General features: G+C 41.3%; 1 protein-coding gene across 1 annotated transcript; it reads left to right on the top strand.

Moving 5' to 3' along the window:
• The first annotated feature begins 209 nt into the window (after nucleotides 1-209).
• Nucleotides 210-10,771, top strand: NTPCR (nucleoside-triphosphatase, cancer-related). The gene is made up of 5 exons (XM_065730248.1): nucleotides 210-282; nucleotides 2,518-2,680; nucleotides 3,737-3,833; nucleotides 6,076-6,285; nucleotides 10,655-10,771. The coding sequence occupies exons 1-5, from the start codon at nucleotides 249-251 to the stop codon at nucleotides 10,721-10,723; spliced, it is 573 nt and encodes a 190-aa protein (XP_065586320.1). The 5' UTR covers nucleotides 210-248; the 3' UTR covers nucleotides 10,724-10,771.
• Nucleotides 10,772-15,912: the final 5,141 nt, after the last annotated feature.

The raw sequence follows: 15,912 nt of genomic DNA, 5'->3' as shown, positions 1-15,912 counted from the left end.
AAAAAAAAGAAACAAAGAAAATGTTTAGGAAACTAATGTATCCCCTCGTTTCCCCTAACCCCAACCCTTAAATAACATCCATCCTGAAGAAAGTACCAAAGCAGGGCGCGGTAACTCAGAGCCCACGGGCACGGCCCTCCACACCGCAGCGGCATCGCGAGGCCGCCGGCACAGGGGCGGAGCGAGGGCGGTGCTCTGCACCGCGCAGCCCGGCTCTATAGGGCGGAGCGTGGCTGCTGCTCCCCGCCATGTCCAGGCACGTTTTCCTCACGGGACCCCCAGGTAAAGCGGCTGCCTGGCGCCAGCAGCGAGGGGAGCCCGGGGAATGGGGCGAGGGGACAAGGCGTGGCCGCCCAGGGCTTGGCCCGGCGGGTATATGAGTCCCGGCGGTAGCTGGGCCCGGCCGCAGCTTGAGGGCACGGTGCCTTGTTTAAATGAAGCCCTGGGCATAATATTTTTTTTTTTGTTTGTTTTTTTGCAGATGCTTGGGTGGTCTGGAATTAAAATGCTACTGGTAGGTTCAGGTAGAGATCCTTAATGTCCACTGGAGCACAGGCCTCTAGCAGATGGCAGAGGAAGTTGAGCTCCTTGCCTGTGTGCATTTAACTGAAATTTAATGTACCGTTTTGATTAGATAAACGTGTAACTTTTAAGCTTTCCAAAGTTTAGTTGTAATTGTTTCATCTTACTTTGTCAATTGACTGAATAAAGGTAACCAAATCAGAGATTTCAAATCTACTTAGCTGGATTAGTATAAATTCTCTTACAGAGACAAGGGCTTGGGAAGATGGCAGATAATTGATAGTTCTGTGTTTGTTATTTTGTTGTTCAAATGCCAGAAATCCTTTTGGCGTCAATCTTCAGAATTTATGTTTGAGCAGATGCCCTTGGAGCTACAGAAGATTTTACCAGTGATGTTTTAGCCTGGAGAAGAGGAGGCTCCTGGGACACCTTACAACAGTCTTCCAGTACCTAATGGGAGACTGCAGTAAAGCTGGGCAGGAACCTTTTTATCAGGGAGTGTAGTTACAAGGAGTAATGAGTTTAAATGGTGCAAGTTCAAGAAAGAAATTACAAGAAATTATATGTTATGAGGTTGCTGAGGCACTGGCACAAGCTGCCCAGAGAAGCTGTGGTTGCCCCATCCTTGAAGGCCAGGTTGGATGGGGCCCCGATCTAGTGAGAGATGTCCTTGCCTTTGGCAGGGGGTTGGAACTGTGTGATCTTCAAGGTCCCTTCCAGCTGAAACCATTCCATGATGCTCATGGTTAAGAAAGTAGTTCCTAAATCTGCTTAAAATTTAGGGAAGAAATTTGAAATGTGCATAGTGAAAATAATTCTCTTGACATCTTTACACATGTTACAATAAAATATATTCATTATTTCCAGGAATTTAATGTTTTGGGTTTTTTTTTCTACAGGATAATTCTGTTTTCTAAAGCAGAATTACTTTATAATAATGATTAAAAATGAAGTGATCTCAGTAAACTATGAGAGGCAACACTCTTATTTTAAGCTCAGCTTTGTGAAGGGATGTACTTTACTAAAGGTAAAATAGGGAACAAAGAGTGCCTGGAAGATGGTCAGCATTTACATACTAAAAAGTACATCAAATTGTGCTGGGCGATAACAGATGGGAAAGGTTTTGAGGATCTTTATTAGGGTGGGAGAATGGATTATGGGAGCCAAGGTTAATTCATACAGGGAGAGATTTCAGGGGGCGTAATGCCAGGTCAGCTATGAGCCCAGACCATGTTGCTCATGGTTTTATCTAGTCCTGAAAACCTTAAGGAATAGAACGGCTCAGCCTTTCTGGGCAACCTTCTCCAGGGCTTGATTGTCCTCACAATAAAAAATGTTTTTCCCTGTATCTAGTAAGAGCCTCTCTTGCTTTAATTACTGTAGCATTAGAAGCCTATTTTTTTGCTGTGTAGGATCTGCTAACTCGACAGTACTGATTGATTCCAGTTTCTAGGACAAAACAGTAATATGTGCTTTATCTTGCTGGAAGTCAGAACTCTGGTAATAGCAATCAGTTTAGACCTAATCAAAAAAGAGGATTAATTCATCTCTTTTCTTAAAAGTAGCAAATAGCAGTGATAGAAAAGGTTCATCAGTCAGCCTTGCAGCTTGCTTAGTTACCAGTTGGGTCACAGTATGGCTCTCAGCGTGGGCTGATCTCTTGGGCATTTGCTTGCCTTTGGGCAAGCTCTGTGGCCTGCCCAGGCACAATCAAAGTTAACAAGTTCACTTGTAGCCTGGGGTATTTGTACCATTCTGTTGTGACTTCACTGAAGACGTAATTTTTAAAGGATAATGAGCTGTTATAGCATCAGTACAGCATGGGCTTTGAAAGGTGCTTCTATTCTTGCTTTTCCTACCTTTAAAAAAAACAAAACAATTTGCAAATGGTAATGGATGTTCTTGCTAAACCAGGTAATTACTGTGATGTTTAAACGTAAGCTTTTACCACAGAAGATTAATCCCACATACTTTTTGTCTCCTCTTTATTTCTAGGCATTGGAAAGACTACTTTGATCCAGAAAGTCACTCAAGCACTAAAATCCTCAGACGTTCCCATTGATGGATTTTACACAGAGGAAGTTAAAGAAGGTGGCAGAAGAAGAGGATTTGATGTCGTTACTTTATCTGGAAAACGAGGTCCTTTATCTAGAGTTAGGTACTGAGGTTTAAATTGTTCTAAGCAGCTTGTTGTTTTATGCCTGTCTAGTCTGTCAGCATGTTAAATGCCCTTCTAGAAGGTGATTACTAGTACAGATATGGCTTTCGTATGATGTTCTTTCTTCAGTTCTCATTTTCTGGCTGATACCTGCATTGTCTATGTGGACACTATTGCATAGTTTAAAAAGAAAATGACCTAGAGAACAATGTTCGTTTCTACTTCGTGTTTTGCACCAGATAGAGCTTTTTCCCTGAGTCCAGGTCTTTTTGGGATACAAGCGAGTAGCTTGTTGTAGACAGGAGGAAAGATTATTTCTTTCTACCAGCTGATTTATGAGTACAGAATATGAAAATTAAAGATGAATAGCATGTAATGTGTAAAGAGCCACTGACTGGCCTGTGAATCCTACATTTTAAGAAAAAGAGAGCTTCAGAATCCCACTAAGAAGAGGGCGTCAGAGATGCAGAGCACTCTCCTAAGTTATTAGGCTCGATTCATGATTCCTGCACAACTTGGCCTAGGTCCAGGTATGATGTTTCCATCACATTCAGATATAACTGACCTGACTAAATAAGTTGCATACTGTTAATAAAGGCAGCTCACTCAGAATAGTGTGAGGCTGTACATACAAAATGAGTATTTTTTGAAGCCTGTTTTACAGCCTACTCTGAGCTTTGGGCTACTACTCTAATGCTGTTTAGTGTCACGTTACCTAATTCAAAGGTAGCTCCTATGTCTGCAAGAAATGCAGGTGTGTATTTTAATTTCATTGAAGACATCTTTATTACCTTTTATATTTTTTATGTCCCACTGTACAGTGTTCAAATTTAAGGTCACATAGTACTGATGTAGCTCATGGCATATTTGTTATCTGAAAGTATGCTACCTGCAATATTACATAATGCATCGCTTTCACGGTTTCTTTGCTTAGAAGAATTAAGAGCAAATTGACTTACTAGAGTAATTATTCCAGTAAATCCACTTGAAATGACTGCAGTACATTCTTACTAAACTTAGTACTTAGAAGGATTTGTGTGTGTCTTTCAAATTCAGTTCTGATTCTTCTACTTCAAGACGTGAGTGTCGTGTTGGACAATACGTTGTAGACGTTGTTTCGTTTGAGCAGTTGGTTCTGCCTGTGCTGAGAAATGTGAGTATTATACTCAAGCTGCTGGAAAAAATGGATGCTTTATGATAATGATTGTTATTGGAAGGCCATTCTACAGCACTCAGTTTTGATTTTAGGGGATTTCCGGGGAAGATTTAGATTAGACCTGAGGAAACATTTTTTCTCTGGAAGAGTGGTCAGGCACTGGAATGGCCTGCCTAGGGAGGTGGTTGAGGCACCATCCCTAGCGCTGTTCAAGAAGCGTTTAGATGAGCTGCTAAAGGACTTAATTTAGTAGTTGGGTAGAGATAGTGATAGGAGGATGGTTGGACTAGATGATCTTGTAGGTCCTTTCCAACCTAATGAACCTATGAACCTATGACGTTAATAAAGAGTCTTAGCCAACTGCACAAGGAGTGCTCTGTGACAAGACTTCCATAGTCTTTTTCCTGCCCTTTTCTGGTCATTCTTCTATGGCAATGCAAGCAATATTATGATTGTCACCTTTTTTCTTTGTCCTTCCCCTCTAACCCCAACCTTTCCCCCCTCTTAAAAATCAAACAGGAACAGATCTGACTTTGGCAATAATATGTCATAAACTGTGTGCAGTAGCTGCTGAACAGTACTGCTAAAAATCATGTTGTAATTTTCCTACGCTGCCAAAGCTCAAGGGGTCAAGGAAGAAGGGTCTTCTTAGTAAACTTATAGCAACAAAAAAACAAAACCAGAGGTGTGCAAGGAGCGAAAACAAGACTGAGGATCGATTTCTTGTTTTTATCAAGGAATGTTAAAGTCTGAAAGGAGGAAACAAAGATGTTAGGCACAAGGGAGAACTGTGAAAGGATTTTAAATAAAACAGCTACACAGGAGAGACCTAAAAAGGTTTTAGGATGCATGTTAAACAGTTCCCTCACTTTACTGGAAGTGAATACTTGGTCCTCACAGGGAAAAATGTTTTGATTTCTATTTTCTTTAGGCTCTGCGTAGTATGGCTGTTACTGGTGCATGTTTGTGATTCTTTAGTGGTGTTTTGAGTTAAGTTGATTTATTCTGTGATTCCTCACATCTGCAACTACTGGAGAGTTGGTTACCTATACCAGGAGAGGACAACCAGAGCAATCTCTTTATATCATTCTGTATCACAAGGAAGGAAGAAATAGAAGGTGACTGTTCTGACATGAGAGAGGGAAAAAAGCTGGCAATGGCCTGATTGTTTATCCAGATAGCTTTGGAAAAAGTTGTTTTGAGAGAAGTGCTGAGTTTTGCCACCATAGCACTCTTTATGTTTCATTTTGGTTTCCATTTGGTGTGTGGTTTTGTTTTGTTTTCTTTTTTCTCTAGAGATGTTATCACAATGTGCCTCTGCTCTGCTTTGTTGTGATGGCAGGCTATAATCACAAATCTGATGGTCAAGTCAATGCCAAATCAATAGATCAGACAGAAAAGGAAGGCACAGTGTGAATGAGAACAGTGTTCCTGTTTCTGGAGAGGTCAGCATGTTTCTGTTTACAGTTTGGCTCCTACCTTCTTATTTTACTTAGGACAAACGGTTTGAACTTTCAAAGTTTCATCCTGATGCAACAAACACTGGAGCCAGAGGTGAAGACCCTGAGAGCTGCCTGTGTCTGCTCACTTCTCTGCATGCCTCAGTTTGCAGCACTAAGGGCTCAGCTGACACAGAAAAAACTGCTACTGTATGAGCTGATAATGAAAAAACAACCTTCATAAAATCTGAAATCTTACTTAAAGTTTGGAAATTGTAGGTACAGGTATAAAAATCTGATGTAATTTTTTTTATGCTAAAATAGCGAGGAACAATTTTCTCAACTTAAAATTGTTTTTGAGAGGCATTCTGTAGCTCCAAGCTTCCAACACTGGGTTTAATGCAGGCCTTTCTTAATTATTTTGTTGTGTTGATATTGATCTAATCTAAATGCAAAGTTCAATGTTTTGAAATGTTTGGGTCCCTCAGATTTAGTGAGAGCAGTTCTTTATATAGTCAAATAGCTGGACTATTCTGCTCTGAAGGGACAAGTGATATTCTGAATATTTCCTGTCATCATAGCTGGTATTTATGCCATACACGTATTCTCATCTTTCCACCAGTCTTTGCTGAAATATAAATGACAGATTTAAAGTTGGTCAGTTACCAGCTGCAGCAGCAGCTTTGACTTTTCAATTTTCCCCAGTGTTGCAATGGATTTGTTTTGGAGGTAATTTTGATTAGCATGGAAGTTATTTCTGTTGCTTATTCGAAGTTCTGTGTTGTTTACTGTCTCCTCAGGTAAACCAGGGCAGCGATGCAGAGAAAAAGATTTGTGTCATAGATGAGATTGGTAAAATGGAACTCTTCAGTCAGGCTTTTATCCAAGCTGTTCGTCAGATGCTGGCTGGCTCTGGGACAGTGGTACTTGGAACGATCCCAATACCAAAGGGAAGGCCACTGGATCTTGTTGAAGAAATAAGAAGTAGGAAAGATGTTGAACTGTTCACTGTGAGTAATATTAAAATACCCCTAAAGAGCCTTCTGTTCTGGGTTGCTGTTTTGTGTTTGGCTCTGTTTAAAAACTGATTGTTGCTACCATTGGATAGCTGAGGAGAGCTTGTATGAAATAAGTCTTTTAGTTTCCATTTGGTTCCTAGTGGGCAGGTGTTCACCTTATTAAAAAAAAAATCACAGCTGGCTTTGCTTTTGAGAGGCTGTAGAAGTAATGATGCCGTTGTTTTTGAAAGTTTTTGTACTGTAGTATTATTGCCACTTAAGTATTCATTATTCCTAAGAGTTAAATCTTTTGAAGTACAGTCAGATTTCTTTTTATTTTTTGCTGTCTGTCTTGCAGGAATATTACCCGTAATCATATTCAATTGGGGGGAAAAAAAAAGGCAGCAGTGGAGTTTGCAGAAATAATTTGTAGAAGAAAGACACTTGTAAATGGAGTGTGCTTTCTCTGGAGTCAGTGAAACAACTTTAGAATTCATTATGTTGTTTTACAGACATGATATTCAGGACATTAGGGCCTCAGAGAGAATTTCTCTGCAACTGATCAGAAAAACCAAAAACGTACCTCAGCAGAACTGCCTGTTTGCAGGGATACGTGTCAGGTTTCCTTAGCATCTCCAAGTGCCCTGGTTACTTTGCAAGAATGAACTAAATGCAGCCCCCTCTCCTTTGATTTATTTTTCCGCTCTGTGTTACTGTTTCTCGTAGAGAATAAAGCTGTGTATCTGAAACTGAACTGCATATCCCTATAAATTATAAATACAGTAACTGAGACTTGCAGGTTCTGGCTTACCAGGAGGGCTAACAGGCTGTGGAGCAGTGTGGTACTGCAGCCTGTTCTTCAGTGGAAGCAGGTCACAGTGACAATAGGTACTTCCTTGTAATTCAAGTGAATGAGGAAGGGGAAAAAAGATCTTAACCACTTTTTACTGTGTGATCTTAATTACTGCAGATAAAGCAAAGCCTCCATCTTCTTTTTTTCCTCTTCAGAGTGAGAGCTGCAGCACTCGGAAATGCACCTCAGCTTTCTTTTGCTCGGTAGTCCCATTCTCATCATCTTTACTTTCTGTTTCTTAAATTAAAAGCCTTGTTAAGCACTGAAGCAGCCCCAGCAGCAAAAGCAAGAAAAGATTCCCCTAAACATTCAACTCCTACCTTTCCCCCTGGAGATTAAAACCCACGTTTCCCACCGAGAACTGCATGTGTGTTGGTTGTTGGACTGCTCAACAGGGATGTCTGTGAATGTGAATTCCACATGATAGCCTTATGGTGGTAGAACTGGGGGGGAGAGGGAATGGAGAAAGCAGCAGTCACTTACTGCTTAGGATGCAGTCACGGCAAGGCAACAACATCTGCTTCCTTCTCTCAGAAATGGTGCTAGAAATCAGTATTTGGCTATTCAAGGAACTTTCAAGCCTAGAGGTCCCTTCCAACCCCTACAATTCTGTGATTCTGCTGCCTCTTTCTATCAGGTGATGTTCTAGAGGCTCCTGCCACTCAGCCCAAGGTTATTTGGTATGTCATGCCAATACATCATGTTTTTACATGTTGTTTATGGCCTGTACATTTCAATGGAGCAATGGTTCTCTACCTGAAAAAACCTTTACTAAAAATGAGCTGTCCTGTTCATGCTGCTGAGGTTACAATGTGCGATGTGCCCAAATAGCTTGTGGTTAGCTTTATTCTAGCTGGCTTTTATGATGCCTGAACTGTGCAGATGTAGGTGGCTACCTTCCAAAAAAATTCTGTCTGCTTTGTCACTTAACATGGAGTTAGGTTGCATTTAAGTGACTCAGAGCTTTCTGAGCCTTCTTTTATTGTCACAAGGATGGTTCTGGTGCTCGATGCTAAGGGCATAGACGCAGCTGTTTTGGGTTTTACAGTCACTTCTACCTTGAAAGCATATTCAGTTGCTGTAAATGGGCCCAGATGCCCAAAGAGCAGTTGAAATTTGGATCCAAATGCTTTATTTATTACATTCAGAGCACTTAACGATAGGAGCTCTGATATTTAACACATTTTTTTCCATTGTTGCCCAATTCCATTTTACCATGGACTCAACTTTCCAATGAAAATAGTACAAAAAGAGCTTCACTGCCTGGATCTGTGTAGCTTTGCAGATGTGGTGTCATAACTAGGATCTCTTTACCCCTGGCAGCTGGAATGCCTTCATTTTCTTCTGTTTTCCTTTCTACTAATTTTGCATCTGTGGAACTCCTTAGTGAAGTTTGGTTGTTTCTGCCTTTGAAGAAAGCGAGCTATCAGTTAAATGCATCAGAAGAAGAGGTTCCAGTTGAACAAACTACAAATCCTGTTTCCTTGACAGTACTCAAATGGTTAGGGAAAGAAGGTTTCTCTCCTCTGCTTTTGCATCCTTGAAGCTTAGGTGATCATTTATTCAAAGTTATCTAAGTGCTCAGTGAAAAGCGATATCCACGGTTGCCTTTACTCCCTAAAAATCTACCCATCTCTTTGTACATTCAGTACAGATACTGGGAGATTTGTTCTGTCTGGGAAAGCTGCCTGTGCAGAATGTCTCCAGACCTTAGGAGGAGGCTGATATCTATCAAGCAGCCTTTGCAAACTGTTGTGAGAATTTCCCAGCACTTGGCACTTTCTCTCTGATGCTCTCACTGGACTTCTGGCATGTAGGTATGGAAGAGGACAGATAAAACGGACTATTGTTTTTGTTGGCTCTGAGGCGGTGGGAAGAGCTATTAAATGTTCAGAAGGTCCTTTGAAAGTCAGAATGTCAGGACACTTGCTGTGAGATTTAGAGCTTGGCTCATCTGTGCTCCGTGCCTTGTTTACCTCGGGGTATCTCAATAGTCTTACTGAAGAGCAATTCCATTCTTTATTGTCTTGCTCTTTGCTATTGTGGGGCTTTCTTTTTATCTAATAATAGCCTTGGAACGATGCTCAATAAAAACAGCAACACTTTCAGGAAGATCTTCCTGCCCTTTCCTCTTTTTTTTTTTTTTTTCATTAGTTGACTTTTTCTTCAGTCTCATGTTGATTTGCTCCCTTGAATTCAAGTGTCATAGGTGAGACCACTGTCTCAAGGTTTACAGTGTTGCTTTCCAGCATTTGGATAGGATGTCTGTGACGAATAGCAATGGGTGCCTAGGTTAAATGTTTTAGGTAGGGCTGTCACTAGTTTGTTGATGACAGTGGTGATTATAATAGACTTGTTCCTGTTCAGTATTGACTGCAGTCCATACTGGTGGGAAGGAATGCAAATCCATGTGCTCAGATTGTCGAGTGTAGCTACAGGGAATGCAAAGAAACCTTGCTGGTGAAGAGCTTTACGTCATGTATACTGTGGTATCTTTTCTTTCCCTTCAAACAGCACTTTTCAAACTTCGCTAATAGATAGGATTGCCTTTATTTGTTTATTTTTTTCTTCTCATCTGTCTTTGTGTGATTTCTTCTTGCCCTTTCTGCAGAAAAAATCTGAGCACTGCAGAAATGTCCTTAATTTTTTAAATGAAGCTTTCACTGACACTTTGCAGTTGTTTTGCCCTTTTACCACGTCAGCCCTCTCCCCAAGTGGTGGTTGAGTTAGTAATGCTGCGGTCATGTACGTAACACAGGTAACTGTATGAGGGCAGAATCTTCAAGAAGAGGAAATCTGCAACTCTCAGCCCTGCAGTTCTGTGCTCTGTCACTGCTGTACCCAGGGGCTGAGCTGGTCAGCGAGTGGTAATGTTGCCTTGGCAGTCTACAGATGCTGCAACACAGGTGGGCCCAGCAGAAGACAGGATGCTGAACTGTATGGATTGTCACGTGGGCTGGTGTTCGAGTCCAGCATTTCAAGGGACTGATAACAAAGGACATACCTCAGTGCACTATAAAAGTCTCCCAGCTTTTTCAATTAGCCTTATTTCTCTTTCAAGGTGTTCTGTCCTGCAGTGCTAAGGCTTCTCACTGCACAGATGTGCTGTTGGTAAGCCTGTTCTAATTTTGTCATTGAAGATGCTTTTTACTTGGCCTGTCATCCATAGAAATACAGACTTTTGAAGTGCTGAAGGTGTAAGACCTCCACTCTGTTGTAGAAAAATGAGGTTCAGTAACTGAAAGGGACTTCTAGTAATGGCAAAAGTACACAGTGGTTCTTTGAGCAATTCCTGTTAGTTTATTCAAGCCCTGGGTATCCAAGCAATGGGTATCCATGAGTAATTACATCATAGGCAGTTTTGTGGGTTTAGTTTCATGTATTATTGGTAGAGAAGGCAAGGGTTTGACACTCAGCACTTCCCCACCAGGAATGAAATGCATTTGATTTTCTGCTTTGTTTTTGAAGTAAATCATGATATAAAGGTTATTCATCCAATTACATCTGTTTTAATTTCTCTTTTTCTAGGTAAGTAAGGAAAACAGGAACAGCATCCTGCAGGACATCTTGGCAGCCGTGGAGTCATGCAGACAATGAAGACCTTTTCTTGCTTGTAAACACTAAAGCTTTTATTTTTATAAAACATTATACTTGTGGATGTTCTAGTCTGTCCTTTCTGCTTAAGCCCCTGAAGGGTTTACTAGAGCTCCCTGGGTAAGCAAGGTAAAGCTGGTATTACTGTAGAATGTGAAAATTAAGATAAGATTCTTGTTTATCCTGTTCACGAGCTGATCCATTTAAAAATTCAACAGGTCCATGGTTAATGTGAAATTCCAACCTGAGTGTTTGAAAAAGGTAGATGGTCTGCCTCTGACCCTATTACACCATGTAAAAGCATTTAGCTGCCAAATGTCTTTGAGATCTTTGTCTTTCAGAGTGGTGAGGACAGTTCTGTCTGGAGGACAATTCATGGTCTGTAATTCCCATGCAGTAATGTGCATTGAGGAACCAGAACGTGGCCCTGGTGTAACAGAATATAACCCTGCCCCAAAACTTTGCCTGCTCTGTCTGGCCTATATAGAAAAATCTTTGTTAACTTTGACCTGCTTAAGGGGTGTCAAAAGTGTCTCAGCGTGGGTGCTGACGATTCACAAGGTAGAAGGAGTAAGCAGATTCCTGCCCCTGTCCTCCAGGCATCTCTCTCTCCAACTGCATTATGCAAAATCTCAAGGAAATTTCCTGTAATCTCAAGTGATATTCTCTCTTAAATGGTCCAGACAGCAGGCAAGAGTGTTGCATTTTCGGTTTATTTTAAAAGTTTCAGATGGCAGCCTTGCATTATTAGACCCCTTTACAAAAAAATCTTTTAGTTTCCTGAGACTGAGTCAAGTCTTGACATATGTTTTCTATGCAGAGCTTATTAGGTCAGGATTGACTTAATGCTGCATGTTTCTGTATGGGCTTTTCAAGCCATTATATTCACTGATACCACTTTTTTTTTTTTTTTTTGCTTATTTAGTTTTTTTTCCTTACTCAGTTCTATACATGCTTAATGGTTAGTGATGATATAAGGAGTGTGTGAGAGTATTAGACAATGTATTTTTTCCTCTGAGGTTCATAAATGTGTTCAGGGAAAGTGCTACCACTTAATCAATTTTGCATGTTGTAAAAACAGAATTCCCTCCCAGGTGCACTCTTGTTCACTGTGTGATTTATAGTCATCTCTGGCTGTAAGTTAAGGCTTCAGTTGCTTGTTAACTCTTCTGTTTGGTTCAACAACTGTTAAAGTGAGCAAACTAAAGGCATTTTCAAGCATCATTTTTGTTACTTATTTCTATGTAAACTGACACCAGTAGTTCTGTGTAGCTGGATGGAGACTAGTATTTATTTTTTTTAACAGGTGCCTTGGAAACAGCTGGGAGCTTGCAGGGAGTGTCCTCTCTCTTTCCTGTATTCACATAACAGTCTGGTACTGACATTGTCCCTCCTTAGATGGCAGGAGGGTTAAAGGACATCATGGCCTTGTCCCCCGAGAGCTCAGTTACACAGCTATTTTGGCCACACTTATGGGTAATAGTACAGCTTTCATGTCTGGGGAAAAGAGAATTCAGAGATCCCCTCCTTTAGGAATATACAGCTCTGGCCTGCTTTTCACAATAAAAGGCTGTGTCCTCAAGGTATTCATAATCCCCTCATTAGTACAGACATCTGACTCTTGTCAGACAAGAAGGGTGGAGGGCTCCGTATTCTGTCTGTACAGGACTTGCACCAAGACATGCAACTGTTGTGAGTGGAATATCATGTCTAGCTCCTGCCCCAGCATTTACCATTCATTGCCTTTGGTAGTGGTGGCTGCTGGCTCCTGTGTTTTAAATGTGAGAGATCCCATCTGAAGTGTTAAGAGTCTGACAGTGGTGCTATGGCTCCAGTGAGATTGCCATTGTGTGACAAGAAGCATGCAAGGCGCTTGTTCTCTCCTTTTTGTAGAGGATACTCAGTGTGCTTGTCTCCTGATGTGGTAGCAGCTTTTCTGTGTCCAGCAGGAGAACACTTACTGAATTAAACCATTGAGTCCTGTCAAGATTTGCAGTGGGAAGAGGCAGCTGGCCTGTTTACCTGCAGAAACTCAAAGCTCGACTTCCTTGCCACTGTCTCTTCTCCATCAGCCCTGATCTGATTTCATGCTGTTGAGAACTGATAAAATGTTGCATGCACAGCTTTTGCCTTGTGCCCTGGCTTCATGCCCCACTGCTTCTCTAGGAGACTTCAAAAACCAGGGGACTCCTTACCTTAAGTAAGAACAGTAGTGCACATGCTTACCCTGAGTGGAGCCAAAGGAAATGAAAGTTTGTTTTGTGTGATAGAGTGCCTTCAGTGCTTTTCATGTTCCAGCTGTGCGATTAGTATTGATGCTGTTGCAGTCTGGTACTGCGGAGTTGGTTTCTCTTGGGCTCTTTCCTCTCCCTTTAGTGCTGTTCCTCATGCTAGCACAGCTCAGTGGGAATTTGCTGTGGACTGCTATTGTGCTAGTGCTAGTTTTGTGGCTAACCATTCTCGCTTGGGCGCTTCTCCCACTAGCTGTTGTAATGGCTTCTGGATTGCACGGCTCATTCCACGGTTGCACAGATTTTTGCAGTCATCCATATGCCCTCATTAAGTTTTGTTTTAGATGTGCACGGACTTTTAGTGGGAGTTTGCATCTCCATCTTTATGTGTGCAGGAGTGATAGTGTTAAGAGTGTGCCCTCTAATGAGGGTGTGAATGCACTGTTGTCAAATGCAATGGGAATTGTACTGGAAATTCACTCTCCTTAGTGGAACTGGGAAATGAGGTGGGGGTGGAGAGAGGGAACATAATTTGGCTTGTAAAACAGCTTGCTCTTGCTTTACTCAGGTATTTACTGAACACAGTATAAAGCTGGAGACTCTGACTTGGCATAAAAGTCAACACAGCCCAGAATTTTTGATGACATAAAATTATTAATTCCCTTGCTTTAATTTGCTGAACAAGGAGAGGATCCTGGCAACTGTGACTTTTAACATAGCAATATATTAGAAATAGAGTTAACAGAAGGGACCAAGAACTTCATTCAGAAAGGAGACTCATATGGAAGCCATAATCTAAATTTAATTTCTGAAATACAGGTATCTGAACCATGGAGCCCGGGAGCTCCTGTAGTGATTGCTTGGTACTTTTTATTGTCTGTTAATTTTAAATCCAAAGTATTCTTAACACACCTTGTTGGATGTGAATTACTTAGCCCTAAGAAAGTGCTTTGGTCTTGTGTGGCACAGACTTTCGAGTATATGCCTCTCTGCTCTTACATGCCAGACACCAGACTATTTCAGCTGAATAAGTTAAGCCGTAAAATATGCTGCACAATAATATTTCTTTCAATGATTAAATAATTACCAAAATTCTCAGAAGTGTTAAAATGGAGATGGTTGATACCTAAGGATAGGCTGGGAAGGGGAATTTTTTCAGGAGGAGATGGCAGCAGAGTTTAGATTTCCAAACTCCAGTGCAGGCATTAGTGTTAGAGCTGCATCACTTTGTGATGTTTGTTCCCCATAAGGGTAGGTATATTGCCCTGAACATAATGCCACGATGCCCACTGCATTCCATAGTTAAACTGGGAAATGAGAATCTTCAGCTCTGAGTTTTGAGCACTGTGCTGATGGGATCTTGTGTAGTGAGGGGAGTTAGTCACTAGAACAACTAACTTACCCAAAATGGTTATTTTTTCCTTCTCAGTTGTGAATGAAACGTCAGCCTTTTAAATCAAAAGGTATTTTTTGCCACTGCTGTCGGTGGCTCTTGCTTTCTGCTGCCTGTCTCTAGATTGGTGAGCTGTTTTCTTTTTGTTGCTGTTCTTTAAATCCACCTTCTGAGCTACACAGCGCTTTTAGGAGAAATAAAGAGAAATTTTGTGATCTGTGTTCAGCAGGAGATCCTAAATGGTTTCAACAGCCATTTCTGGCTTTTGTGTTCTGTGACAATCCTAAAGAAATGATTTGCCTGTTCCAAATATGCACTGTGTGAGAAGGCAGTATTTGCAACTGAAGTTAGCTTTTTTGGCACCCTGTGTTTACTGTAGAGGTAAAAAAAAAAATGTATTCTCTGGTCTTACACTAGTAAAATATTTGGAAAGCCTTGAGAGAACTGTAACAACAAACAGAGTATTCACCATTCCCCTGATGGGCTAATTTTACTAATAGCACACATTTGGTGAAAATAACCTCTGATGTAACAGCAAGATTCCAGATGACAGCATTAGTGCACCTGCAGGTTTTAATTGGTGCAAAAAAGAGGGGACTGTGCTGTACCAATTATTTTCTCAAAGCTTGAGAATTGAGGACATTTTTGGCAAGGAGGCTTGTAATCCAACATAAATAGCACGTAATGTGGAATAAACAGGGCCTGTATTATTTATCATGCATTAGACCATTTCTGACTTGTAATGCTCTGAGAAGGCTGAATGAGAGGTGAATCTTTTAACATGGGACCTACTGCAAAGTTAATTATAAGTAATATGTGTCTTGCTGATTTAAGGTTGTGCAAGCAGGAGTGAAATGCTGTAAATACCAGCTCCCAGTCCAGGGTGCAATCTAAAAATGGCAGTAATTGGGTATTAAAAAAAAAAAAGGCATTGATCAGAGGATGCTTATTACATGCTGGAGAATTTCACTGATAAGTCTGATCTCCTATGAGCTGCATAGAATGTGGCTAATCTTTAACATAAATTCCTCAGCAGGAGGAGTGCAGTCACCTGGGTTGGAAACAAATGCTACTAAATAGCAATTTAGAAATGCAGGTAGCATTGCAGAGACTCCAAGAGCATCAGTTTCAGACTGAGAGTACCTGTCCGTCTGAGCAAGGGATAAAGAATCACAGTGGCAGGTAAGTGCTTTTGCTAATGTTTGTCTTAAGTCCAATGATTGTCAACGTTTTCTGTGTGCAGAAATGAGGTGAGACTTTTCAGTGGCAGCTCGAGGTCCTTCCCTGTGCATGTGTGTATAAAAAGACCAAAGTTTTTGAAACACTTCAAAACAGAGGGACGTACAGGACCTCTGGCATTTGTATTTTGGGATGAACAACTGTGAGTAGCGCCCACTGCTGTTTGCTACTTGCTTGCAGTGGTAGGAACCAGCCGTGCTGAAGGCCGTGCTGGGGTCTGCCAGTGCTCCTGGTGGCTGTGAGCAGTTCTGCAGCCTGCGGTTGGCGTTGGTAAAATGCTCCTAACATCTTCTGGCCAGCTCTGGGTGCGTTTCACCCTTAGGAGTTTA

The sequence above is a fragment of the Cyrtonyx montezumae genome, unplaced genomic scaffold, assembly GCF_038088225.1.
Source record: "Cyrtonyx montezumae isolate F1298 unplaced genomic scaffold, pur_monq_1.0 scaffold_0, whole genome shotgun sequence".
Lineage (NCBI taxonomy): Eukaryota > Metazoa > Chordata > Aves > Galliformes > Odontophoridae > Cyrtonyx > Cyrtonyx montezumae.
Note: the sequence above shows the minus strand (reverse complement) of the source record. Positions and strands in the feature narration are given on the sequence as shown.

Bases quoted from the DNA above. Each gene is read 5' to 3' on its own strand.
- NTPCR (XM_065730248.1), top strand. From the start codon at position 249: ATGTCCAGGCACGTTTTCCTCACGGGACCCCCAG. The intron at 2,681-3,736 runs GTACTGAGGTTT...TTTCAAATTCAG, and splicing joins GGTCCTTTATCTAGAGTTAG to TTCTGATTCTTCTACTTCAA. The intron at 3,834-6,075 runs GTGAGTATTATA...CTGTCTCCTCAG, and splicing joins TTCTGCCTGTGCTGAGAAAT to GTAAACCAGGGCAGCGATGC.